The sequence below is a fragment of the Oryza sativa genome, chromosome 1 (assembly GCF_034140825.1).
Source record: "Oryza sativa Japonica Group chromosome 1, ASM3414082v1".
NCBI classification, from domain to species: Eukaryota; Viridiplantae; Streptophyta; class Magnoliopsida; order Poales; family Poaceae; genus Oryza; species Oryza sativa.
The window spans coordinates 36,712,960-36,738,579 of NC_089035.1; the positions used below are offsets into that span (position 1 = coordinate 36,712,960).

The 25,620-nt window shown below is 46.4% G+C and overlaps 4 protein-coding genes and 1 long non-coding RNA gene across 10 annotated transcripts; 1 reads left to right on the forward strand and 4 right to left on the reverse strand.

Moving 5' to 3' along the window:
* Positions 1-1,099: 1,099 nt before the first annotated feature.
* LOC4327393 (uncharacterized) lies at positions 1,100-4,171 on the reverse strand. Its single transcript, XM_015769095.3, has 3 exons — positions 3,244-4,171; positions 1,692-1,841; positions 1,100-1,569 (listed from the first exon to the last, which is right to left on the reverse strand). The coding sequence occupies exons 1-3, from the start codon at positions 3,418-3,420 to the stop codon at positions 1,312-1,314; spliced, it is 585 nt and encodes a 194-aa protein (XP_015624581.1). The 5' UTR covers positions 3,421-4,171; the 3' UTR covers positions 1,100-1,311.
* A 1,726-nt stretch (positions 4,172-5,897) lies between these two features.
* On the reverse strand, positions 5,898-16,426 carry LOC4327395 (fasciclin-like arabinogalactan protein 4). 6 transcript variants are annotated; one of them, XM_066305288.1, is made up of 3 exons: positions 15,104-16,426; positions 11,869-11,966; positions 5,898-6,195 (listed from the first exon to the last, which is right to left on the reverse strand). In XM_066305288.1, the coding sequence occupies exons 1-2, from the start codon at positions 16,339-16,341 to the stop codon at positions 11,957-11,959; spliced, it is 1,248 nt and encodes a 415-aa protein (XP_066161385.1). In that variant the 5' UTR covers positions 16,342-16,426; the 3' UTR covers positions 5,898-6,195; positions 11,869-11,956. The 6 variants fall into 6 exon arrangements, with proteins under 6 accessions (XP_066161385.1, XP_066161374.1, XP_025878113.1 ...); XM_066305277.1 differs by having other exon boundaries at positions 5,898-6,204; XM_066305291.1 differs by lacking the exon at positions 5,898-6,195 and adding an exon at positions 11,518-11,768.
* Positions 7,082-8,644, forward strand: LOC4327394 (uncharacterized). The gene is made up of 4 exons (XM_015766152.3): positions 7,082-7,456; positions 7,571-7,693; positions 7,812-7,973; positions 8,076-8,644. The coding sequence occupies exons 1-4, from the start codon at positions 7,341-7,343 to the stop codon at positions 8,479-8,481; spliced, it is 807 nt and encodes a 268-aa protein (XP_015621638.1). The 5' UTR covers positions 7,082-7,340; the 3' UTR covers positions 8,482-8,644.
* A 577-nt stretch (positions 16,427-17,003) lies between the features above and the next one.
* On the reverse strand, positions 17,004-17,530 carry LOC136353928 (uncharacterized). Its single transcript, XR_010737446.1, has 3 exons — positions 17,402-17,530; positions 17,232-17,334; positions 17,004-17,143 (listed from the first exon to the last, which is right to left on the reverse strand). It is a non-coding gene; the product is annotated as an uncharacterized lncRNA (long non-coding RNA).
* Positions 17,531-17,669: 139 nt separating this feature from the next.
* On the reverse strand, positions 17,670-23,363 carry LOC4327396 (protein ESMERALDA 1). The gene is made up of 10 exons (XM_015771681.3): positions 22,604-23,363; positions 21,252-21,321; positions 20,306-20,373; positions 20,095-20,183; positions 19,557-19,754; positions 19,220-19,424; positions 18,910-19,077; positions 18,634-18,801; positions 18,370-18,560; positions 17,670-18,234 (listed from the first exon to the last, which is right to left on the reverse strand). Exons 1-10 carry the CDS (start codon positions 23,015-23,017, stop codon positions 18,072-18,074), a joined length of 1,734 nt encoding a protein of 577 aa, XP_015627167.1. The 5' UTR covers positions 23,018-23,363; the 3' UTR covers positions 17,670-18,071.
* Positions 23,364-25,620: the final 2,257 nt, after the last annotated feature.

Genomic DNA, 25,620 nt, shown 5'->3' on the forward strand with positions numbered 1-25,620 from the left:
ATTGCTATTAATCAGACATTTAATGGCTTGCTAGCCACAAAATTAATTTCTCTCTACATATATATAAACATAGACGAAGTTGGAATAAATATTACCATACGTCCCATACATATATATTGCGCAGTTAATATTCTAATTAGTCATTTAAAATTCCTTAAAATGCTCTCAAGCTGCCACGTTGTGCTCTAATAAATTAGGGCAAATATTAGAAATTCTAAGAAAAAAATAAAGTATCCGTTACTTGATTTTCACTTAAATCGGTAGGTCCAATATTATAAACCGTTAGATTAAATTGATCTTAGAACAAACTAAATACTACGAGGTCCCACCTCAGCATAGGTATGCACCTACGTGCATGGGTACGTACGCCTCCCCTCCCTTTTTTATTTTTCTCTTTCTTCTTTTTTTCCCATGCATATGCTTCCCTCCTTTTATTACCATATCATGCGTCTTTATGAGACGATTTAATCAAAAGAATTTTGAGTATCATGCACTCATATTTTTCATTTGTGGCCATACTACACGTATGTATATATAGATGGACTGTATGATAATTAACTAGCAATATTTTTTTATTTACTCGAGAAAAAAAACATGATTCAAAAGTTATAAGTACTTAATCCATCTCCTATTCAAAAGTTTATGAATGGTTTTCTAAAATACCTTAAGAAAAATAGAACCCTTAATTTATTATAAAATAACATCATCCAAACTTTAGTTTGCCCTAAATTTATGAGGCAAAATTTCTGAACAAACAATAATCTTACCTTTCAAAAATATGCCCGCGCATACGCGCGGGCCACCATCCTAGTTCACTAAAAAAGTAATTAGCTGTAAACATAAACACCCGTCCCAAATTAGAGACTAACCAGCCGAGTAAATCGCTTTCCATCAACCGGTTTCGGATTGACAGCGTCGTATAGGTTACACAATGCTGAAAGGATTCCTTTCAATGGCGCACACGATTCAATGCCACTTAAATCACCGCGTGTGGTAAGAAGAGGGGAAAAAACGCAAATTGATCGGTTAACCTTCGCAAGCTGTTTTCGTCTCCTCGTTGGGATGACGCGTTGCTCTTCCATCCATGTACGCTCGAATCAACAAAAACTGATAAAGAACTTGTCTATTTTTTTATCGGCAAATGTTTTACTCGGCAAAGACAAACGTAGCAGAGATCAATGTGAAGAATCATGAAAGATTCGACAATGACCCGGGTTCTCTGGAAAATGAGAAGAATCGAAATGCAACGCGAAACCGATCAAACTCGAGCATCTCTAGCCATGGTTCCCCATGAGAATATGAGATCATAAGCTACAACGAGCTGCTGCTTGCTCTCCTCTCCATCTCGAGGAATTGCCCGAGCGACGGCGCGGCGCGGCCGTTCTCCAGGTGGCTCCGGAGGCAGAGCGACAGCAGCAGCGCCCTGACCTTGCCGCTCTTGCTCGTCGCCCTCGCGCTCCGGCGCCGCCGGCTACGGCTCTCCATGGCGTCCACCAGGCCGATCAGGCTCGCCAGCGTCATCCCGCCGCCGGCGCCGCCGCCTCCACGGCGGGACAATGACCATGCCGACTGCGACAAAAAACATACTTATATATAAACGTACGTTACGATCAGATCCAGATGTAATCTGCCTGCACTACTGTTCCATTGCCGCATTGCGAATTTGCGATACAGATTATGTTCGAACTGACCTCTGTGTCGAAATCACAAGAAGTGAAGGAAGACGAAGCGCAGTGAGACGAAGTGAAGGCCGTGCTGAAGGAGGCCGAGCCAGAAAGATCCACGCTTCTCGTCACTCCAGCTCTTGCATTCATGGCGCCCAGTCCAAGAGGCCACCCATCCTGCACCATCTCCCCAAACAAACCACAAGCTTGCCATGATCAATTGGTGCGCTAAAACAGACTGAGAAAAAGCATGTGAGATTAGAGCTACAATTAGGCGAAATTAAGATTGGCGCACCTCATGGGCCATGATCTCTCAGAGCCGAGCTTGCCGATCCCACGGGGGACAAGAGCACTACCAGAGTCTAGAAAGCAGGGGTAACTGACTGATGAGGAGTGGACAGGCGTGAAGGCTTATATGGTGGAGTCGAAAGCGGGCAACACGTGAAAAAGCCAAGCATTTGTCAGTAAAATTATCTGACAAACCTGCTTGTTTTGCCTCGAGGGTTGGAAAGTTGCAGGCGGATAAACAAAGTGCCTAATTGCCAACACTACTACATGGATTAGATTCAGCCTTGGTTAGCATCACCATCACGAGCTCATGAGATGTCGTCAGTGCTGCTGCTGCTGCGTGAGCTCTTGTGCGCGCATTTTACAAGCCCATTGTGGCCAAAGCACAGATCGGGAGGAGGCTGCTTACAGTAAGATAATGGAGGAAAAGCCTTGAAAGACGGTGCGAATCGTTGGCGGTGTATGCGGACAAATGTGCGCCCGAGACCGCGGAAAGCTCGCTAGCTCCGCCGCTGCACGCCTGCAGCGCATCCCGCGCATCCTCCGTTCTCCCTCGGTCCCTCGAGTTTTTCAGTTACCGGGGGACTTCAGTAGAGTTAATTGGGATCACTTTCCGGGCTGACTGCATTGTTGGTTGGGCTTCCGGCGAAATTCTCTACTCCGTCACGGGCCTAATGTCTGGCCCAGATCGTTTTCGACGGGGAAAAAGTACACCGAAGGTCCCTCAACTTGTCATCGGGATACAAAATCGTCCCCCAACTGTAAAACCAGATATCCGACATCCCTTAACTATACAAAACCAGTCACAATATGTCTCTCGGCGGTTTTTATCCCGGTTTTATCCTACGTGACTGCTGTCTCAGCGTGGGACCCACGTGGGCCCCACATGTCAGCCTCTTAATATTTCTCTCTCTTGCCCTTTCCACTCTCCTTTCCACGGGCGACCGGCGTGCGCGCTTGCGCGGGACGGAGAGGCTGGGCACGGCGCGGCCGGCGGCGGCGGCAGGGGAGGAGCTGGGCGCGAGGGCGGTCGCTGGGGAGCCGCGCTATCCTCGCCTCCTGCGCGCACACGCCGCACACACGCGCTCCGCGGCGTGCGCCTCGCCGCGCCCCCGCCGCCTACCGCGCGTTTGGCGCGCTCGCGGCTGCCACTGGCGAGCAAGGCGAAGTGGCCAGGCTCGGCTACTGACTACAGATTTCCAAGGAGAGAGTACACTCTCATGCTAGCTTTGCTTAAATTAGGCCTTGCCATGGTGGTGATGTGGTTAATTAGCTGGCTGAGCAAGCTAACCTCTTCGAGCATGGGGTAAATGTAAATCTTGCCCTTGAGCCGCTGCAGCTCGCCCCCGTCCATGGACTGGATCTGCGTCGGCGCGGTCCACGACGACGAGCCTCCGCCACCGACGGCGTCTTCTTGCGCCTGCTTGGGTGCCTTGCTTGCCGACGATGGGCTGGTGGTGCTCTTCATGGGGAGGCTGCAGAACTCCTGCAAGAGCTGCTGCGTCGGGAGGAGGAACCTTTAGCCGCGGAGATGCCACGCGCCTTGCTGCAGCTGCCATGTCGACGCCGCGCCCGCCGCCGGCGACGGCTGGTGGTGGTGGTTGTGCTGCTACATCAGCAGCGACATCGCCGCCTCCGGCCTGTGAAGCGAGAGGGACAGCGGCGCTTGGCTCTGCGGTGTTGGTGGTGGTAAGCTCGCCGAGCCCGCCGAAGTGGACCGTCGGCAGTCGCGCCTCCATCATCGACGCCGCCGCCGCCGAGCGCGCCCACACCCTTACTTTGCTCGTGCGCGTGCGCCACCGTCGCTGGCATGAGCCCCCTCACCCATCTTTGGCCGCCGCAGAGCTTCACCGGGCTACCGCCGTGCTTCCCCACTGCGGCCGCTGCCGTCGGCCGCCATCGCGGCGCCGCCCTCCTCCTCTCCCGCCTCGCCCCGGCGGCCTCCTCCCCAATCCCCAGCCGCCGGCCGGCTTGCGATTTGCGAAGAGAAAGGAAGAGAAGAGAAGAGAAGAGGAGGAGGAAGGGAGAGAGATGACGTGGCATCCTGGTGGGGCCCACGTGGGTCCCACGCTGAGTCAGCAGCCACATAGGACAAAATCGGGATCAAAATCACCGAGGCACTATTGTGACCGGTTTTGTATAGTTAAGAGATCATCGGTATCTGGTTTTGCGGTTGGGGACGATTTTATATCCCGATGACAAGTTAAGGGACCTTCGGTGTACTTTTTCCTTTTCGACGGTGAGCATATGGCCCGTGAAAATTCTGGCAGGCTACCATGAGGGAGTTGCCGCGTGCCGATGGACATATCGGTACGGTCGTAATTCGTAAAGACGTTAAGTAAACGACATTGATAAGGTCGTTACCGTTTTCACCCCGGTGTCAGTGTCATGCTCACGCTGTCGATGGTGAGGCTCTCTCGACCTGACTGTCGTGCATCCTGTTGGGGCGGCTGCTCCATCACTTGTCGACGCTGAGCACGCAGTTTGCAAGTAGCGATACGTGACTCGTCACGACGAAAGTGAAGGCTGCGATTAAGAGGATGAGGAAAAAAAATAGAGAAGATACTGTCGACGAGTGATACTCATGTATCGGAAGAATAGAGTATTGGGTTACGTCGGAATAGGGATCTACGTAGTACGACATTAAAACAGACAAAAGACAAGGATTGTACTGTTTCAGGCCCTTTATCAGGTAATAGCCCTAGTCCAGTTTATATGGGATTGCTGATGATGAGAACAGATTACAAAGCGCAAAATCTAAATCGAGAGCGCTCTTGATTTAGTCATAACGAGCGACGCTAGCCATTGTCCAGATACGATTAGCCATTGTCCAGATATGTGTCTTGAAGAATCTTACTTTACTATAGTACTAATTGATCAAGCAAGTAGAAAAAATATTCCTACCATTTATGCTTCAAATATAATTTTCTCTTAAACTATTCATCCGATCTACGATCCGATTACACTGTTGTGTTCATAACAATTAAATCTTTACAACAAGATCTCACATGATTATATTTTGATAAAAAATCATAAATTACTTTTATAATATATCTAAATTACTTTTAGATTTCACTAAGTTAAATATATAAAAGTAAATTCAATAAAGTTTTAAAGTAATTAACATATATTATAGAAGTTACTTTCTTTTTTTATAAGTTACTTCTATAGTATATGTAAATTACTTTTAGGCTTTATTGAATTACTTTTATATGTCTAAGAAGTAACTTAGTGAAATCTAAAAGTAATTTAGATATATTATAAAAGTAATTTATATTTTTTTTCATCAAAATATAATCGTGTGAGTTCTTGTTATAAAGATTTAATTGTTACGAACACAACGGTGTAATCGGATTGTAGATCGGATGAGCAGTTTTAGAGAAAATTGTATTTGAAATATAGGTGGATAGTGTCTATCATATATGAGACAAACCAGCTACCATTAGCTGTGTAGTTACGTCCATTACAGAGAGAGTAACCGAACAGGTGATACCGACAAGATCGTAGTCGAGGGATTTGACGAGATCTCCCGGCGAGTTGGCTCCGTGTACTCCGGCTTCGTAAACTTTGGTGGGTGTGTTGGCGATGAGATGCGATGCCCTTAGCCTCTCCCTAGGGGTCCCTTTTATATCGTGGGATACCTTGACTCTCAAGTAAGACTTGGAGATTATGTAAACCGACATGATATACTAGAGATTTTACCCTTTTCGAGTAGTACTTCGGTAATCCCTTAACTCGTAGAGATATCTCCCATAATTTGAGGTGAATTTCTAACGGCGTATACGGAAACCAACCGTATACGTATACGTGAGAGTATACCTTATTGATATATTCCATAAGTCATAGGACAGAGGTTATCCTTATCCGTAACCCTGACAGATACACGCGATGAACTGAACCATTAACCCGTAATCAATTGGGTAATATTTTTTAAAACTTGTAACGAATTTAAAGTAACTTTTCTATAAAATTATTTTCAAAAATACATTGTTTAACAACTCAGAAAAAGCATATATGACGAGAATTTATTCTCTCTCTGGTCCGAACGAACGTAGCTTACGACTGGACAAGGTGGCACGTAGAAAAGCCCGTGGACCGTGACACATTTTAACACAGACATCGTCTCAATGAAAAAGTTAAAAAATGTAGATGAAATCCTTTCTTTTCTGGTTCTCCTACTTCTTCCACGCTTTCACCGGTGACGCCCGTCGACTCACCTTGGGACGCTAGGAACAATCTTGCACTGTACTCCCTCCGTTCCAAAAAAAAAAGATAAATCCTGGGTTAGTGTCCAATATTTAACTGTCCGTCTTATTTAAAAAAAATATGAAAAAAATTAAAAAGACAAGTCATGTATAAAGTATTAATCATGTTTTAATCATCTAGCAACAATAAAAATACTAATTATAAAAAAATTTCGTAAAAGACGGATAGTTAAACGTTGCACACAAATTTAGGGTTAGTCTTTTTTTTTTTAAGTAAGTCTAACAAAAGCGGGTCAAATCCCTTCCAACCTCCACCTGCCAAACGTCGTAGGAGTATGGCTCCAGAACACTTCCGTAGAAAAACCGAGAAAAGAAATCAAAGTCATCGTTCTCGAAAGCGACTACTACTGCCACTACCACTACCACTACCACTACCACCACCACACCGCTTGTCCCTGACGTCGCTGGGCGATCGATCGTGCGATATGGAGTGTACTCCTATACGCTTCGGGGCACAGGCGCACAGCGCGAATGTGCGTCGCACAGAGAATTCCAGCACGGCCACCACCTGCCCCCCATCTGGGCCGTCCTCGCCACGGCGCGCACGCCACGCGTACGTAGGCCGGACCACGTGACCTCAGCCGCGACGCACCACGGCGGCCACCCCTCTAGCTAGTACTAGCGCCTGCGCTGCCCTGGCTGCGCCACGGGATGCGGGTTTCAAAATTCAAAACTCGCCCACCCGTCTAATAGTACCAAACACCAGTTGACAATCTTGTCGCCTCGCTGCACTAGGCCACTAGCACAGCGTAGCGTCGTCCCGTCCACTTTTGAACGCTTCAAAGGGGTGATGACAAAGAGATCGACCGGGGCGCGCACTTCTTTCCCCTCCAAATAAGCTCGTCCAGTCCAAGCACACAAGCCATTCCACCGCTCGCCGTCGCTGTCTCCCATCCCATCCCATGCATCACTAGCGGATTTGTGGAGTGGTTGCGCCCCCTGCGAGCGAGCTCTGTTCGTACCGCGCGCTCCGGTGCGGAGTGGTTGCTGGCCGGCGAGGCGGGCGGACGGACGCGTCGATGCGCGTGGCAGTAGCTGCGTGCGGGTGACGAAGCAGGGGCACTTGCTATATCCGTCGCCTCTTGGCGGATGTGCGGGATTCTGCGCGCAGTACGCGGCGGCCATGGACGCGTCCTCGCCCTTCAGCTTCCACGAGCTCAGGCGGCAGGCCTCGTCCTACCTCACCGACAAGATCCGCTCCGCGCGGCTCGCGCTCACCGATGTTACCCCGACGCAGCTGTGAGTGGCTCCTTCCTCGATCGATCCTTCCCCCGTCTTGTTGTTCGGATAGATGTCACCGATCCGTTGTTCCATCGTGTTCTTGATGCTGAGGTTTTTGTTGGTATGGTCCAGGATGACGGAGGAGGCGACGAGCGGGGACGCATCGCCGCCGAACGTGAAGACGATGAGCCTCATCGCGCGGCAGGCGTTCGAGATCGACGAGTACGTCAGGATCTCCGACATCCTCCACAAGAGGTGAGCGATGGACGTGCCTAGCTTGCCTCTCTTAACGAAGCCACCCACACGCACGCTGCGTTTGTGATCTGCTCGTTTGTTGGCTGATCGATTGATTCGGGGGCGGGAAATCTTACAGGTTCGCGAGGTTCGACAGGCGGCAGTGGCGTGAGGCGTACAAGGCCCTCCTCCTCCTCGAGCACCTCCTGACGCACGGCCCCCGTAGCGTCGCGTTGGAGTTCCAGAGGGATCGGGAGGTCATCGAGCAGATGGTCTCCTTCCAGCACATCGACGAGAAAGGGTCCGTTTCAATTCTTCGTCCCGACTCGATCATATCTTCTCCTGATGTTCTCTCGCCCTTCTTTCTCATCACCGATGGTTTCTTCTTGAATCCGAGTTGCAGTTTCAACTGGGGGATGACGGTGAAGAGCAAGTCGGAGCGCGTGCTGAGGCTGCTGGAGCGGGGCCCCTTCCTGGAGGATGAGCGTGAGCGTGCGCGCAAGATAGCGCACGAGATCAAGGGATTCGGCAGCTTCAACCTCAGCAGCGCGCATGCGTCGGGGTCGGCGGCGGCAGCCCTCCGCGCGGGGGCGATGGAGCACCAGTGCTACGGCCGGAGCAACTCGCGGTACGAGGGCAGGTGGAGGAGGGAGGCCTGCGTGGACGACGGCGACAAGGAGAACCTGCTGGTGGTGTCGATGGCCGAGGCGAAGGCCGAGGCGGCGGCGGAGGAGCCGCACCACTACCACCACCCGTTCTACGGCTTCGGGCAGCAGCGGCCGGAGGCGATGCTGCTCCTGAGCCAGTAGTGATCGTTTGGGTGGATGGTTCTTCGTCGATCGCATCGTTCGTTGGTTTGTGATGCGTGAGAAAAAATCCTGTAAAGTCAGTGGCTTGCTGGCATCCTCTTTGTGATGACCCTTTTGTAATCGTCGTCCTTAATTTCAGTTCTGATTTCTGAAACTCTAAAAATGCCTGATTCCCTGAGCTCATAAACACACGAAGAAAGGAAATTTTGAGAAGTTGGAAGCTTCAAGCTGGCAATTGCAGGCAAATACACCTGACATGAATCCGGACAGGTACAAGGATCGTGAAAAGACATGCGAATGGATGAACCGATGCAGTGAAATTCTCTCTGCTATACTCCAGAGTCCAGAATGTGATATGCTGAACTGATCAGAATCAGACCTAGGCCTGGTTTAGGTCGTGTTTGGGAAAAGTTTGGGAAGAAGTTGATAGTTTGGAAAAAAAAAGTTAGGAGTTATATGTGCGTAGGAAAGTTTTGGATGTGATGTGATGTAATGGAAAGTTGGGATTTGGAGGGAAGTTTGGTGTCCTTAGGCTGTGTTTAGATCCTAACTTTGGATTCAAACTTCCAACTTTTTATATCACATCAACCTGTCATACACACACAAATTTTCAGTCACATCGTACCAATTTCAACCCAAACTTCTAACTTTGGAAGGAACTAAACACAGCCTAAGTTCCCAACTTTTTCTTCAAACTTCTAACTTTTTCATCACATCAAAACTTTTCTACTCACACAAACTTCCAACTTTTCCGTCACATCGTTTCATTTTTAACCAAACTTTCAATTTGTAAAATCAATGTGTGTTTTGATTCTTATTCTGTGATAAACAATTGGCATATGTGATTATTGGTTTTGATATTTGGAGATTATCGTCGAAGTGGTTTTGGAGATAATCAATTTTCAGGTGATGATCGGATTCACTGTTATTTCATGTGACCGGTCCGACCGGGCGGTGTATGCCGGTCAGACCGGTGGTGATCGAGCGGTTAGACCGGCCGGCCCGCGGTCTGACCGGCCGACGCTGTGTCGGTTTCGGTTTCGAGTTGTTTCTTTGGATATCCGTGATTGTTTCATAGTTATGGCTTCTAGATGGATATTATACGTATGTAATACTGTTGTTTGCTACTAATGAGTCAAGTTGGGGATAGCTTGGTCTCGAAATATGGTTTCTTTGTTTGTTTCATGTGTAGGTGACTCGATGCCTCGAGAGAGTATTTGCGGTGATGGACCGGGAGTCGGCTTGGTGGTAAGACGATGTCCGTGGTGGTCAGATATCATGCGGGATACTAAGGCTAGAGTTGATGCACATGATTGGTGAAGATTCCATATGGCATACAATGGAGGTATTATGTGCGTATGGGATGCGGAGTCGAATTTGGAAGGAGTCCAAATTTGGTACGATTGGTTATGTAAAGTTTCTTTCTTATACTAGAGGGTTTCCTAAGGTGTTTAGGACTCTTAGTATGAGTTTGGTTCGTGGCTTTAGGCTGCCTACCTCATGTATAAATAGAGGGGGAGCGTGAGGCTTCCCGGTATCGCTTTTGAGAGCAATTGAGTTGCTAGTTTAGTTAGGGTTTCGAGTTTAGTCGAAATTTTTTTAAGGAGTGCTGTTGGTATACTTTGTAAACACAGAGAGAAGCAATAAAGTTGTGCTTCGATTTGTGTTTCACCGGGTTTTGGCAGTCTAACCGGCGACTCACCGGCGGCAAGGCGGCGGTCAGACCGGCTAGGGCGAGGCGGTCAGACCGGCGGCGACTTCACACGCGGCAGGCAATCTTCAGGCGGTTGAACCGAGTGATCAACATCGGTCAGACCGACAGCGCGAGCGCGGTCAGACCGGCGGATCAACTTCGGTTAGACCGATCTACATCGAATTTAAGGGTAACTTTTATTTCCGCTAAAAGTTTGGGTTTTTGGGTATACCAACCATTCACCCCCTCTGGTTGGCTTAGTTACTTTGTTTCGATCCTACACAATTTTAGCGTGAGTTAAACTCACCCCTAAGCTTGCTGATTAATCTGTGACATACGAGTATCAGAAAACTCTGGTTCGTGCCGGACAGTTCGGCGTTCGTGTTCCATTGCATTTTCTTTGGCCCAAGTCCCACTCTTAATTTTATTCTAACCTAGTAACATCATGCAAATACTTAAACTCTTCACTAAACACATATCTACAGCTTACCTTTTCTCTGTCACTTTTACATGTAAACTGTTCGTCATTACCACTTGACTAGTTGACTTTACCATACCATCAAATATTCCAACAATTATCAGTGTATTCAACGCTACATACTAGCACTCTATCTGGAAAAAAAAACACTACAGAGCACTCTAGTTATTACTTCCTATGTCCCATAAAAAAACGAATCTAGTATTACATGTGACATATTCTAGTACGATGAATCTGGACAGATGTATATCCAGATTCATAGTACTAAAATATATCACATCTGATACTAGGTTGGTTTTTTATGAGACGGAGGGAGTACTCCAGCTACTTGCAAATAGAAAGGAGGGCACAAAAGCTCGCGGCAGAAGGCAGCTGCGGTCTATAGGTAACGCGTAGCAAGATGACATGAATAGATTCCTCCAGTGCGTGCATCATTCCCAACTACTGTACATCCCTTTTTGACTCTGCTATCATGCACTGTTTAATCTGTTATCATATCTTATCCTACCCCACAGGGGCCCTTCGACCGGCAGGATAGGAAAAATATAATAATAGTAAAAACGTAGGAATTGAAGTAATATGATTCTTCAATCCCGTTGGAATAAAAAACACAGGAAAAGATGAAATGTGCCCTTTGATAGTGCTATAGGAAAAAACACATGATTTCTCTTCCAAAGAGGTCAGACCTTTTTCTTTTTTTTCCTGTGAAAATGAACTAAAGGTATGTAATCCTTGAATGTTTCCTTTCATTTCCTATGAATCAGAGGCATCCATAGGAAATAATCCATAGGATTGTGAATCCTACAAAAATCAAAATCCTATACTGATCCTTTGATTACCGATCCTTTGAATCAAAGAGCCCTAATTACTGGAAAATGGCGTAGAGAGTGTATGCCTGAATTATGCGATGTTCTGTACAAGATCCTACCATGGGAGTACTAGATTTCCCTCACAAGTACAGAATTCAAACCTAAGGTTCAATAACAGACTTTTCATGTCATGGTCACCAAAACTCTACAGCGCCACAATAGCACGCGATGGAACGTACTGGAGCTTAGCATTTTACCTCCGACATCACAATAGTGCTGTGAAAACCGGCTATGTAAAACACCGACCCTATTGGTTAATATCGTCAATCCTCACAAGTGTTCAATATCCACACAATTGTTTAAAAGAAATGAAATGAACGTGCCACAAGGATTCATTGGTAACTCACCTATTGAAGGAACCAGGCAAACTTCTACTTCCTTCCGAAACAGCTACTCCAGTAAATGGATTTTCCTCGGCTGGTCCCATTTATATCATTAACAAGGGCTAAGAAAGAAATAGGAAAAAATAAATCAAGCAGAAATATCAGTTCTTTGAACCCTCCCACAAAAAATAACCCCTAATATAAAGATCACCGGAAGCAGGTCACCTCATGTACAGATCTTGCTGCAGCATGGCAAGGCCATTCTACTTGTACATTTTCACTTTGTAACCATCATACAAAAATAGACAGTACAATAATATGCCTGCAACCATGTGACCACGAACTAAATTCCACTGTTGTATCAATGAAGAGCCTCTGACATCAAACATGTCCTACCAATTTGGATCATCTGAAGTTGCTCCATGCTTTTGCTTTACCTAAGAATTTTAACATGTGGCATGTCTAAGACATCTACTTTCACATCTTTTCAAGTCAATCAAATTCACAGTACAACAAATCTCACAAAAACTGTAACTGCTAATCCAACAAGAAAACAGAAGCAACTTTCAGTTTTCTCTATGAACATAGAGTTCTAGACTACTGAATCAGCACATTCTTGACCTAAGAAGATTGGAATTAATGGCTAGATAGCATGTTACACTACAGTCACCTGATCTTCATTTCGACATTTAGGGCATGTAAAAAGAGAGGGGGAGGAGGCTACTATATCCACTAAGAACACTTATGTCAGCTACCCTTGTATTATTGATCAAAATTTGCAGATTGAAAGAACCTCATAATAACTATGCATATCTTCTTCCTTTTTTTTTCTTTTTGTTGATAAAAGTACAGGTAATCAGGAATTTTAGATGCACAATCCTTTGATGGAGTATGTATAAGAAGTTCAGAACTCCATTAAGCTCATTTGCAGGAATAGGTTACAAGAACTTACAGAAAAGAACATTGCATATTCCTACTCTAGGATTTAAGTTACAGAGATAGGTTAAATGATCTTACAGAAAAGATGAAGCTTCAGACAAGGAGCATGAGAACAAAAATCAAAAGGTAAAAAATATTAAAATAGATGGGCACCTTCCATTTATTCATTATTGCTGAAATTCAGTCTCAAGACTGTACCCATCCCCCCCCCCCCAAAAAAAAAAAAACTGTAGCACAATAGGTGACAAGTGCATGCTGCAGCGCACAACAAAGAACAAGATATTGGTGTTACACTGTTTTCTACAGCATATGCCGGTATTTTTCTGACAAGACTTCAGAATGTGAAATTGAAAACATAGATACAAATGCCTCTTGATTTCACTGTAGGCTATAGATGGACAAGTCCGCAACAATAAACTAAACCAGTAATTTGCCACTAATCCAACATACCTATATGCATTATTGCTAAATCTTATCTTGCCCAAGAACCTAGGTGTTCCAAACGACTCATTACTTTGATCTTTCATAAATATCACCTCATTTGTTTTCATGACATGAAGACACTCGAGACATATGATAAATATTGAACTTTTTTTAGTATAAATATTCTCCGCAATCTGAACAGTATATTTCAGATAGGCAGGGTTTTCTATTCTGCATTCATTTCTTCACTCTTCAGTGGTACAGAGGATACACTTTTACTGAAGTAGTTACAAGTTTAATGAATAGTTACAAGTCTATGACAAACACATCGCATCCAGTATTAATGCTGAATTTCCAAGACGCTAGTTTACAAAGAAAGCAGAAAATGTGCACGTCATTATTTAGAAAGTTTGACATTTCAACCATGGCTCATCTCATGGATATTATTCAGAAAAGAACTTGATGGGTCCCATGGCTCATGTAAAGTACGCATGAGCTGGCACATGACCAAACGGGTCCAGAAACTAATCGAATAAAGATGGGCAACCTCAATAGGTCCACTTTCATGGACTCTAGTGAAACTACATACAAAAGTTTCATGCACAGTGGTCCCTCCCCAAAAACCCACCAGCCATTATGAACATGAAACACCACAGAATGTTAGGAATAGCCGCACATATAAACGGTAGCTACCAGAGGCATATACAAGTTACAACAACTCATGTTTTTGGTCGACATGTTTGGATAACTGACAGACTATTTGGATATGTTTAGACGTTAGACTAGCAATGCATGACAATAGCACCTAGAATTTCAAACTCTTTATTGGGATGGTTTAAATTCCCTCAAATCTCTACCAAACACAACAATATACAACTACCTAACTTGCATGAAATGAGCAATACCTGATAGGTAGTCACAAGAATCAGAACACCTACCTATCAGTAAATTCGCAACCTGGTATACAATGCTGCTAAACTTCTTCTCTTCAGATCTTAGGGCTGCTAAAGTTCATATAGGAAGCTTTTGGAGCTGGGGCATAAGCTATTTAATTTAACTGCAAACCAACTTATCAGATTTCAGTTCACACGCTACGAAACTAGCCAAATGATCAGCAAGGAGTACGTGGTAGGCCACCCTATATGGTTAGATAAAAAAAGGGATAATTGAGCATATGCCACCCTAAATGGTTGGTTTATGTCCTCAACAGAAATTTAACGGTGGAAAATCCTGACCAATCAGCTAAAGGGTGGACATGTGTTCAATTTGTCTTCAGGGAATAGTAACAGCAAGCGCAACTAGAGTCCGCGTCATTAGCAGGAAAGAGGAGTGAGAATCAAAAACAGGGGTAGACAACCAGGCCACCTCCAAGCTGGCCAGCTCATTCCTCACGCTTACCACCTATCTATCAATCTCCAGAACCCTGACTCCAAGACTTCAGGTCCTTGATAAACAAAATACCAGGCAAATGCATGTCTTCAAATTCTTCTGCACCTTACCTTAATACAAAAGACACACAAATCGATTCCCCAGTAATCCTCAGTTCCTCACACCAATTCCCCAGTAATGCTAGCCCCAATTGGACTTCAGTTCAAACACAAACTGACCTGATTAGAACAACTATGAACATGCTGCTGTTCGTTTTGGAACAAGTAGGTTTCATAGGTCTCTCTACACATGATATTATTTCGTTAAAACTAATAAAGAAACTAGACAAATTGCTACTGCTTTTGCCCCTATAAAATTCTCTACCCATCACATTCCCGTAGTACACATTCTAAAATGGGGAAAATAGTAACAGAAGAACAAAAATTGAGCAAAATGAAGCGAGCAATGGGTAACATCCGGATCTCATACCAGAGGTAGTAGTAAGAGATGCAGATTTAGGAGCACCAACCGTATACACCACCAATTGACAGCCCTTGCCGTTGACAATGCTGATGACGACTCACTATCAGCGCCACCCCGCAGTGCTGGAGGTGACGACAGTCTCGTCGGCGGCGTCCGCACGTTCTCGGCAGCATCTGGCGCCATCGCGTCCGGCGGCGGCGCCATGACGTCGCTATCAGCACCGCCCCGACCGAACATTTCCTTGGGCAGTAGAACCTTCGAGACGGCAAACACCGCAACGGGATTTTGGTCGAACACCGTGCGGGTGATCGAAGCCTGCACGATGCCGGTGTCGATGGCGACGGAGCCATTGACGCGTGTGATGTTTAGCGTGAACTGGCCGGCCTCGAAGCGCTCGGTGGCGAGCGTGGGCTGCACGGGGTTCACGATGGACTCGAGGGAGCCGAGCGGATAGTACGAGTGCAGCACGTGGAAGCGAAGCACGGTGGCCTTGCGATCTGCGGGGAGGGACTGGAGGCGGTCGGTGGCGGGGAGGTCGGCGAAGGCGTCGTCGGTGGGCACGAAGACGGTGATGCCGGCGCCGCGCTCGTCTGCCGTGAACTCGTCCGCGACGCCCGATGCCTCCAGCATGGAGGCAGCAACGTTGAACCCCCGCGCGTCCGCGAGGACGTGGGTGATGTTGACGCCACCGGCCGGGCGGCTGTCGGAGGCCGCGACGTCGAGCCCGGAGGGGACGATGAGGCCACCCACCGCGAGCACGCTGAGGTTGTAAGGCACAGCGGTGACGGCGCCGAGGACAGTGGCGCTCGACCCCGGGAAAGGCGCCGGCGACCGGACCACGACGGTGGAGTTTCCCCCGACGGTGAGGTTGACGGCGCCGAGATCGGAGGGCGCGCGCCCGGTGGTCTGGAACAGCGTCGTCACGAGCTTCCCGGAGGCGGGGAGGCGCGCGAGGTCAGAAGGGGAGAGGTACTCAAGCAGGACGTGGTACCGCAGCACATCGGCGATGTCGGCGCCGGAGGCCGCCGCGAACGCCGAGGGCGAGCGCGGCAGGTTGTTGTTCGGCACGGCCAGCAGCGTCAGCGACGACCGCGCCGCCAGCTCCCCGGCCACCGGGCTCGACTCCAGAAGCCGCGCGAAGTCGGCGAAGCTGGGGAAAGCCGCGAGCGCGGCCGTCACGTTCACCCCGGCCGCCCGGGACGGCAGCACGGCGAGAACTAGAAGCAGCACCACCCCGAGCGCGAGGCCGCCTGGCACCGGAAGGGCTCCCGCTCCGCCCCGCATCTCGCCAGCGGGGGGAGCAACTGGGGTGGTGGGTGGGGGACTGAGGAGTAAGCGAGGAGAAGAGGTGCCCGAGGAGGAAGGAGACGGGGAAGAAAAATATTTTGCGCGTGATTTTGGTTTTAGATTACGGGGATTTTTTTGCTGTCGAAATGCGATAGTTTACGCCTTTCTTTAAACGGTGGACTTGTTTTGGGTGTGGAATTAAATGGTGGCGTCGCAGCGTTGATGGGACGATGTGGACTCCTGCTAGTCTACTACGCCAGCCAGCTCTTTCCCACTCTCCGCTACCAGGCGCTTTTGCCAACTTTGTACCATGATGCACGTCGCATCACGTGTGCCTTGGTCCTATTCGACAGAATGGTGCGGATTGAGGCGTCATTCTACCAACCAAACAATTAAATACGGACTTTGCTCTTAAAATACTTCGAATCAAAGGATTAACTATATGAACTAGTCCATTACTGTAAATTTCAAAAAAAAAAAACTAGTCCATTACTGTACCCTCAATTCAGGATCAAAAATATTTCGAAACTAATGGTCTTAAGATTCGACATTGTTTTGGTCCTGGGCGGTGTTTACTCTGTTGTGTGAAAATGGGGCACGTGAAGGGCGTAGTGAAATGGCAGCGGTTACCTTTCCCTGGGTGGAAATGTAGTGTGTGTATTACACTCAACCTGACCAGAACAGCAAGATATGGCCGAACTTTCCTCAGGTGAGGTATCGTCTTCCGGACCACTACGATAGCACGGTATGTTGTGACGCCTGTTTGAGAAGCCTTGATTCATTCAGTACCAAAAGGCACCTGGCCAAAAATGGGTAACTGAAACAATGAACGGGCAAAAAGGCGAATCTAAATCCGTCAGAGAGATTTCACGAGATGCTCGACTCACCAGCTTCCTTTCACAAGTTATTGTCGTTTAACGGGGATGATGCGAGCGGCGTACATAAGCTACAAATGGGGCATGTGACCCGCCTCGAGCCCCCATTGACGACCTGCAACTGACGCCGGTGAATGCTTGTACTCGATAAGCTGAAAGCAAGACGGCCGTGGAAAACGTACCGGTTTTCCTTTACCATCACATTCTTCATCGGACTGATAATCTCTCATACTGGACACTTTGGTTTTGAAAGATTGCCAACTGCAATTTCAGAAATATCCTGCTTCTCAGATGGCAACATGAAGAACCAGAACTGGGAATAGAATTTCCAACTTTTAGCTGTTTGCCTGTTTCTGACTCAAACTGAAATTGGCAAATTGTACAAATGAAAGAAGAAGGAAAACCTCCCTCCCTTGATACAATAATCAAAAGAATAGTTAGACAAAGAGCTAGCTTTCAGATGAAAGGATCAATAAATTATATCAGAATAAGCATTGTTCCTCTTCTCAAAATTTGTATGACAAATTTCTTCCTAGCTGAGAAATGTACAAGGGAACTACTATTACATCAAGCGGACTGGCACTACATTGTCAGGGTATTAGACCTAGAAACGGTTAGACACATCTATTGAGACTCAGATCGGTGTATTGTTAGCCCCAGGATTAGCTTAGCTAATATGAATCTAATATATCCGCAAAATCCACCTGGGGAGTGTAATAGATGAGCAATGCTGCAGTAGGGTGCTTGGAGACCGGACAGACATCACACCACCAGACGGCAAGCAAAGAATGAGCACATGCTATGGTACCAAAAAGAATCAAGGTCAGTCAATCAAGTCAAGACTAGTAGATGCTATCTAGCCTGGATGGATTTAGAGTGTTCTGATTTGTTTGAGCGGCACATGCAGTCGGGGCATGGAAAGGTGTATATAGATTCATTTGCTCTTTTCATTTCAATACCCTTGGCATCGCTGTGTGTTCTCATATTCACCAACTGACGTTTCAGTGACTTCCATCTGCACAAATGCAACTAAAATTTTAACAAAACGAAAATTTGCTAGTTTTAACAACGAATAATGCAAGAACGTCCAAGATTTCCAGAGCCAGAAGGTAATTTAATACTGAGTTCATGAGCCACAGTAATAGCATACCCGATACGTGGACTATCGAAGAGTATGGCTAATCTTCTTTTATCAGGCTTAATTGTCTTCGAATGACCACCATAAATGTATCTCCTATGACCAAGAAGGAAATGAGGAAAATTTCCACCTTGGGTAGTCACGAAAACTTCACTATGAACACATACTGTGTAATCGATAGCTGCCATCCTTGAAGAGAAATTCTGGCAGATATTGCATTATGTCAGATCATACTTGAAAAGCAAAGAAACTTTTGCAGACACCATTTGTATATACCTTGAATGGAGCAAGTTCTTCATCTGATGCCAATGTTTCTTTTGTCTGCAAGAGAGGAAACATTTCAAGGAGAGGTGCCATGTTCTTCTCTGATTTATATATCCTCCCAGAAGCCAAATAGATCGCGGTGTTATTGCTGAAACCCATCCCGCGAAGCATTAACCCAACCTAAGCACAGAACATAAATATGTAAACCTATGGTGCAACAATCTTAAGCAATGGCTATTAATTAAATCAGTGTAAACTTGATGGAAATATTTAGACACTAGAATACACCTCCAAAGGTGTAAGTGGACATTTCCCATTCATCCTTATTGCTCCAGGCCTTATTACACGTCCTGGCCTAGTAAACTTTCCTCTCCAACCCCTCTCCCTGGCTGCATCCAGTTCCTTCTTCTCCTTTTCACCCCCGTCGAAGACACAACAAGAGAATGCAACCATATCCTGCAAAAGAAAAATCAATTGGTTGACAATTCTCTTGTCTGAGAAACAGGGGATTCGGACCCCATTATTATTTTGGACAGAATCAGCACCCAAAGGTATCATGAATAGTCCAGAACGATTTGTTAACAGAAGAAAGACTAACCTCTTCAAAACGGAGATGCACCGCTACATATTTCCCATTGTTTTCGGCACTTTTTTCTCTCATTCGAGATACTAAAATGTCAGATAAAGTTGTGATCGGCTTAGAAAACTTTAAGGCTTCAAAATTAGCCAGACATCTCAACCGTTGAACAGCTGATGGAGCATCAAAGGACAGTCGGTTTGCAAAAGGTGATATCCTTATAAGCCTATAATGTACAGATAAAAGCAATAAAATATCATATATCACAGTCGGTTTGTGAAATTTACTCTATCATATATCACAAGTCAACATTCTTACATTCTTCAGAACTACAATAACAAAATTGGCTTTAACCTACCTTTCTTCGATCAACTTAGGAAGAACAGCTTCTTTGTAGTATCGGATAGAAGACCAAGCCTTTATCTTGAAATTAAACACATTACTCAAATTGTGACCAAACCTCTCCATAATAAACTCAGGCACCTTGTCAACTACTCGGACATCATTTTTCAATCGTTGGACGAAGTGTTCCTCATCATAAATATCACTAAATTTGCTGTATCAAGAAAAAGAAATGTTAATAACTTGATTTTTTTATGTTGTAATAAATCCTCAAAGAAGCCTCTCTCATCCAAACACAAACATAGAACCTTGTCAGTATGGCAGTTAACATAGTACAGTGTTGCAGCATGCAAAAAAAGGAACATTTTCATACTTCACTACTACCATTTGGTATCTTTTTTATGTGACACCTTTGAACAAAATCATTTCTCATTAACTCATACACATATTTCATAAAAAATGGCATAAGTAGAGTTAATGCAAACAAACTTCTGGTTGTTTCAAAAGAAATTCAACTTCGTCAGAGAGAGAGGGGGAGAGAGAGAGAGAGAGACCTAGGATCCCTCCAAATGCTGTGATAGTGGAAGTTTGGGATCACAAGAGTTGCATTTAGAAAACCAGCAACCGCAACAGCATTGCATATCTGCAAAAAAAAAAGGGGGGGGGGGCGGGAACAAAAAAAATTGTAGAAACTCATGATGTGTTTGTGGACAGAAATGATAAAAATACAAAAACAAAAAGGGTTCATTGAAGGTAGGTAACAACCGATGCCCTTTGCTGATTCAAACCACCATTCGCCTCCACGTATATGTAGCCATTTAATTCAGGCAAATCTAACATAAATATTTAACTTTATTAGATAATTCCATCAAGACATAGGCGCATCATGCAAAATGGTATTGCTGTTTTACTAAGTAACTGAAAAAGGAGTATGCATATAGCATAAACAAGTATGGCAAATGCACATAAGTAAACGACTTCCAGTAAAAAAAACAAAGTGCCCTAGGCCTAGGATGTACAGTCAAACTATTATTTTACTTTGACCAATAATAGCTTCATGGTAGTTATATTGGCACAAAGGTGCCTTATGCCATGTCCCACAAATATATCGGTAGATTTATCTTAAAACATACTTCCAATAATATTACAAATTTCCCGGCCTTTACAAATACATCACAACAAAAGTGCAATGTAGAAAGTGCACCACATATCACTCATATGCAAATGACAAGTGGAATCATTTGCATGTAAATGTGATTTATCTTTCCTTTAGATTTTTGTGCAAAAAGGATGTACCAGGAAGCAGCAAGCCAATGGAAGGAATTAAATGTCTGTTTGTTCAGAGATACACAATTAACCATCAGAGATGTCATATTTGGAAACTGTGAAGAAATAATAAGCATTGTTCATAAAAATCCTTTATGGGCATGTCCACATGTGCCTGATTCTACCAATAAATGTAACCCTGACCAACATGCATATGTAGTGGTATAGTTTCACCTAAATCACTTGTAAAGTTTTGATATTTTCTTTCACAAAATGGAACTTCAAATATTACACGTGGACAAAGGAAGAAACTAGGCTGCATTGGAATTCATCCAAGTCATATCATATTAATAGGAACAGTTCTGGCCTTTGAAATGAATATATAAACAAATATAAGAACTGTTTGAAACTCATTAGTAAAAAAGGAAAGGTAGGAATGGCATACCATATGTAATATTGTTTATGCAAGGTCGCCAAATGCCACCCTTGTAAGCATGTCTCCATACAGTTGCTAGCTACAAAAATGTAGTAATATGAGATTATAAACATACATCGAAAACATGCATAAGTGAACTTAGAAGGACAAGATAAAGGGTGATAGCATGAGGGAAATAATAAACCCTCAAACCACAGAACAATATGGATCTGTAACATATAACATGAAATGGTACTAGGCAACACTAAAAATTATGTCATATAACTACATTAAAGCTAATGGACACAATAGAAGGAAAATGGTATTGATAAATCAATCCTCCATTATGTTATGAGCACACAAAGATCTATATATGAAAATAGCACATATTCCATCTTTGATAAATTCAGTGCAAAAGAATGCCCCACAGTGCTATAGCAAGCAGGTGGCAACAGTTGTACAGTACATCTTATTGTTTGCTACCAAGCAAGGTCATTTTCACTGATCAAAAGGACAATGCGAGCTATCACACCAGGAAACAGGCCCATAAAACTTGAAAGGCCATCGGATACACAGAAGTTTCATTAATTTGAATTAAAAAAAATTACCTGTAATCATCTAAAATGAAATTCTTTTTTGCAGTCATCATCCATATCGAGTGCAATAATTCATTAAGGAAGAACCAACTAAGGCATTTACTTAATGTGCCACAATTCATAATCATTGTGGACAAAAAGATACAAATGAGGTGTATTTCTTAAACTCCCAGCAGGCAGTCACAATAAACACAAACATGATAGCTTTTTGACCCAATGTACAAACCCAACAGGCTTATTGGCTTATTGCTTGCAGCAGTTGAACTGATAAATTCTCACATTCCAACACTCTAGTTCTGACCAAGCAACCCCATTGTCTGCTAATGCCCAACTGGCTAATATTATAGGACACCCACAAATCCACAAATATGAAGTAGGTTTCAACCGGTGAAACACCACTAGTCTGCCCTCTAATCCACCCCGCACATGCAGCAAGTACACCAAAAACATTAACTGATACATCACACGCATTTCTATAATTTTATTGCAATTCCCCAACAACTGTAAGAATACCTAACCCAAATCCAACCCAGTCAGAATAAACTAAATAATCTAATCGTTTATTGGCCGCTAGCCACAGACACAGTTCACTGTTGCTACAGATGCGCTAAACTTAGTACACAATCACCCAGTAATCCAAGTACCACCGCCAGACCTAAGACATCTCAAGCACCAAGTAAACTCGCTCAGCGGTCATCACAAAAAACGACCAAATATTTTCATCGCAAATATAAATTTCTAGTGCAACAGACCCAGGCTGCGGATGAGCAGGTGGGAGACACTCACCGCGTCAGTGGCGTTGTCGGCGTCCATGTCGGCGCGCAGGCGGGCGTAGAGCTGCGGGCTGCGGTACAGCGAACCAGGCGCCGGGCGCGAGATGATGCGGGGCACGCTGTCGAGAGAGATGGAGCCCATGTAGAGCAGCATCGCCGCGACGTACAGCAGCGGAGCGAAGAGGAAGACCGCCTGCCGCCGCAGCAGCGCGGCGAGCACCACCCTCGCCGCCCTCCGCACGGCGCCTCCGCCCCGCACAGCTCCGGCCGCGCCTGCCCCCGCCCCCGCCCTCGCCGACCCGCCCTTCCCCGACGACCTCCTCCCCGCCCCCCGCCGCGGCGAAGACGGCGGCGACGGCACGGCGCCGCTCCCGCCGCCGCCGCCGCCGCCCAAGCTCCCCAGCCGGTTGTACGCGTGGTTCTGCATCGAGCCCCTCCCAATATTAAAGCCGTTAGTTAATACCCCCCCCCCCCTCCACTGTAGAGCTAGGGTTTCTCCCGCGCGATCGATCGCGCGCCGCGCCGCCACGCGGCGGGAGAGCGAGACAACACCGAGGCGGCGGCGGCGGCGGCGGCGGAGAGGAGGAGGTGGCGAGCCGGAGCGGAGGGGGAAGGGGCGCCGCACGGCATGTGTCCGGCGCGTGACCCCGCGCGCGCGCGTGCGTGGCCGCGTGGGTGCCGGTCCGAGCGCGGCGCTAGTGGCCGCGCGCTGGTGGTGGACTGGTGACCTCCCCTAATCGGTCGCGCTCGGATTCCCAGAAGTTTTTTCGTGCGCGTTTCAGGCGCGGCGCGGCGCGGATTATGGTTTGGCTTTGGCTTTGGCCGTCGCTGACCGGGGATTCGGATTTTTCTGGTCTCTCTGATGTGGTGCGGCCGGTGGGCGCGCGGCACGCCAATCCAGCACGGGAGTCGGGATAGATTGATTGATGTGGGAATGAACGGAATGGAAGGTCTAATGTTCAAGATTGGGAGTATGGAACTAGTCGGATTATCTTTCTATCCTCGCGTGGGTGGTGGTGGACATTTGGGTTTGGGGAGAGATTCGTAATGCGATCCGATCTTTGCCTCATGATCGTGATGGGGAAGTGAGGTTGACAGCATCAGGAGGCCAGGAATGGGCTCGGTAATGACCCTTTTTATTCGTTAGGGCATGCCAAATGTATCTGGCTCAAGTGGGCATTAGCATAGGCCCATGTAACAGGAGGTAGCAGTGACATAGAGAGTTCACTATGTATATTTTGTCTGCCAGAGGTAGTAAGGTGGGGCCACTGAAAAAACTATACATTTTCTATATAACATAATTGCTTACCCCATGAAAATGTTGCACATCTATTATTTTTTTATTTTCTTGCTACCGGTAGTAGTACTAAAACCGGATAGCAGTTGTTACCCCTTGCCACAATGTTTATTACCCGATAATAGAGATGTATTTATGTCTTATTACCTACTTTTCAACCATATTGTGGTTGTAGTGAGTAGTGACGGCTATTGATCAGAGTCATCAGGCTGTGCTTCCTGTAGTACCGCATGGTGACTGTGACTTTTAACACGAGGATAGGATGCAAGTTGGGAGTGTACAGACAGACAGAAATGCTACCAGTATTATTACTACCGGTTTATTACCACGTCATCGGTTTAGGCCATGTGAGTATGTGACACGCGGAGCATGTAGAGAGACAAACCGAAGACACGCTTCCTTCTATTCCGGATCTTTCAAAGAAAACTGCAAGCTGTACTCAGCATTGATCTCTTTCCTCGTTTCCTAAGCTTCCACAGCTAGTACTAGTAGTACTACGCAAGTTTTGTGCATGACAACCGAATTTCTTCCAGAAGATACTGCATATGCCAGTGTGAAGCCAAGTAGTAGCACAAAATTGTTTTTCTGCTCTTCTCCGATCTGTCAAACTCTGGTAGCCGTGCATAGTTGGCGATGGATATTATTTTCGTCTCAAGCTCCCCCTTTTTCACACGGACAGAACTTATATTGGGCCATAACACCATCTTTCAAGTGGTTTTGGTTTGGTGTGGTATTTATGCCACTTAAATACTATGCCAAATAATGCGGTACATTTCCCACGGGTTATTATAAATGGAATTGCTATATGTTATTCGAATGAAATTTAGAGATGAAATCTTATAGATTTTAGACTATTGGATCTATGCCAAGATTCGTACATCGGCTTCTCTCCTCTAACTCCGGCGGGCTCCCCTTCTTCTCCGGCGCTGGCGACACCCCCCAACTTCGGTAGGGAGCATACGGGTTAGGATTTGGAGTTGGGGTCAGAGTAGGAGGGGGGTTAGGGAGGGGGAAGAGAGGGTTTTCCTCGGGGCTTAGAGAGATGGCCGTAGGAGGCAGAGAAATGGCAGTGGGTGGTGGGCGGTGGACTTCAGCGGGCGGCAAGGCAGCGGCGGCGCCGCCGAAGCCACAGTGATGGAGGAGGGTGGTGGGCCGGCATCGGCGGCGGGGGCAAAGCAAGCGTGTGGTTAGGAGACAGCGGTGATGGTTGCAGATTCGGCGATGGGGAGCCATCGGAGACGGGGAAGACGGCAGGGCGGGGGCAGGGGGCTCGCTGAGGGAGCCTCACTAGCACCGTTGACTATTTCCAACTAGCCAACGAGGCGGGCGGCGGCACAGTGGGACGGTGATGGCAGGGGATCGCACGAGGGACGGAAGGAGGAGTGGTGGCAGCGCGATCTGAACGGGGGGAGGAGGAGAGGAGTTGTTGAGAATATAGGCATATAATGATTTAATATATTCCATAAATAAATCATGACATTACAGATGTATACGGGCGAGCTGTCGCGGACGAACAAGGAGCAGTCGCGCGAAACGCTTCCCAAAAACCTTATTGCCGCCTTCTCCGGTGCAGGACGTCGAAGGCGATAAGTCGCGCGTAACTTATCCGGACTCCACTACGCGAAGCGCTTCCCAAAAACCTTATTGTCGCCTTCTCCCGGTGCAGGACGTCGAAGGCATAAGTCGCGCGTAACTTATCCGACTCCATTGCATCTGCGAAGGGTGAGGAGCCA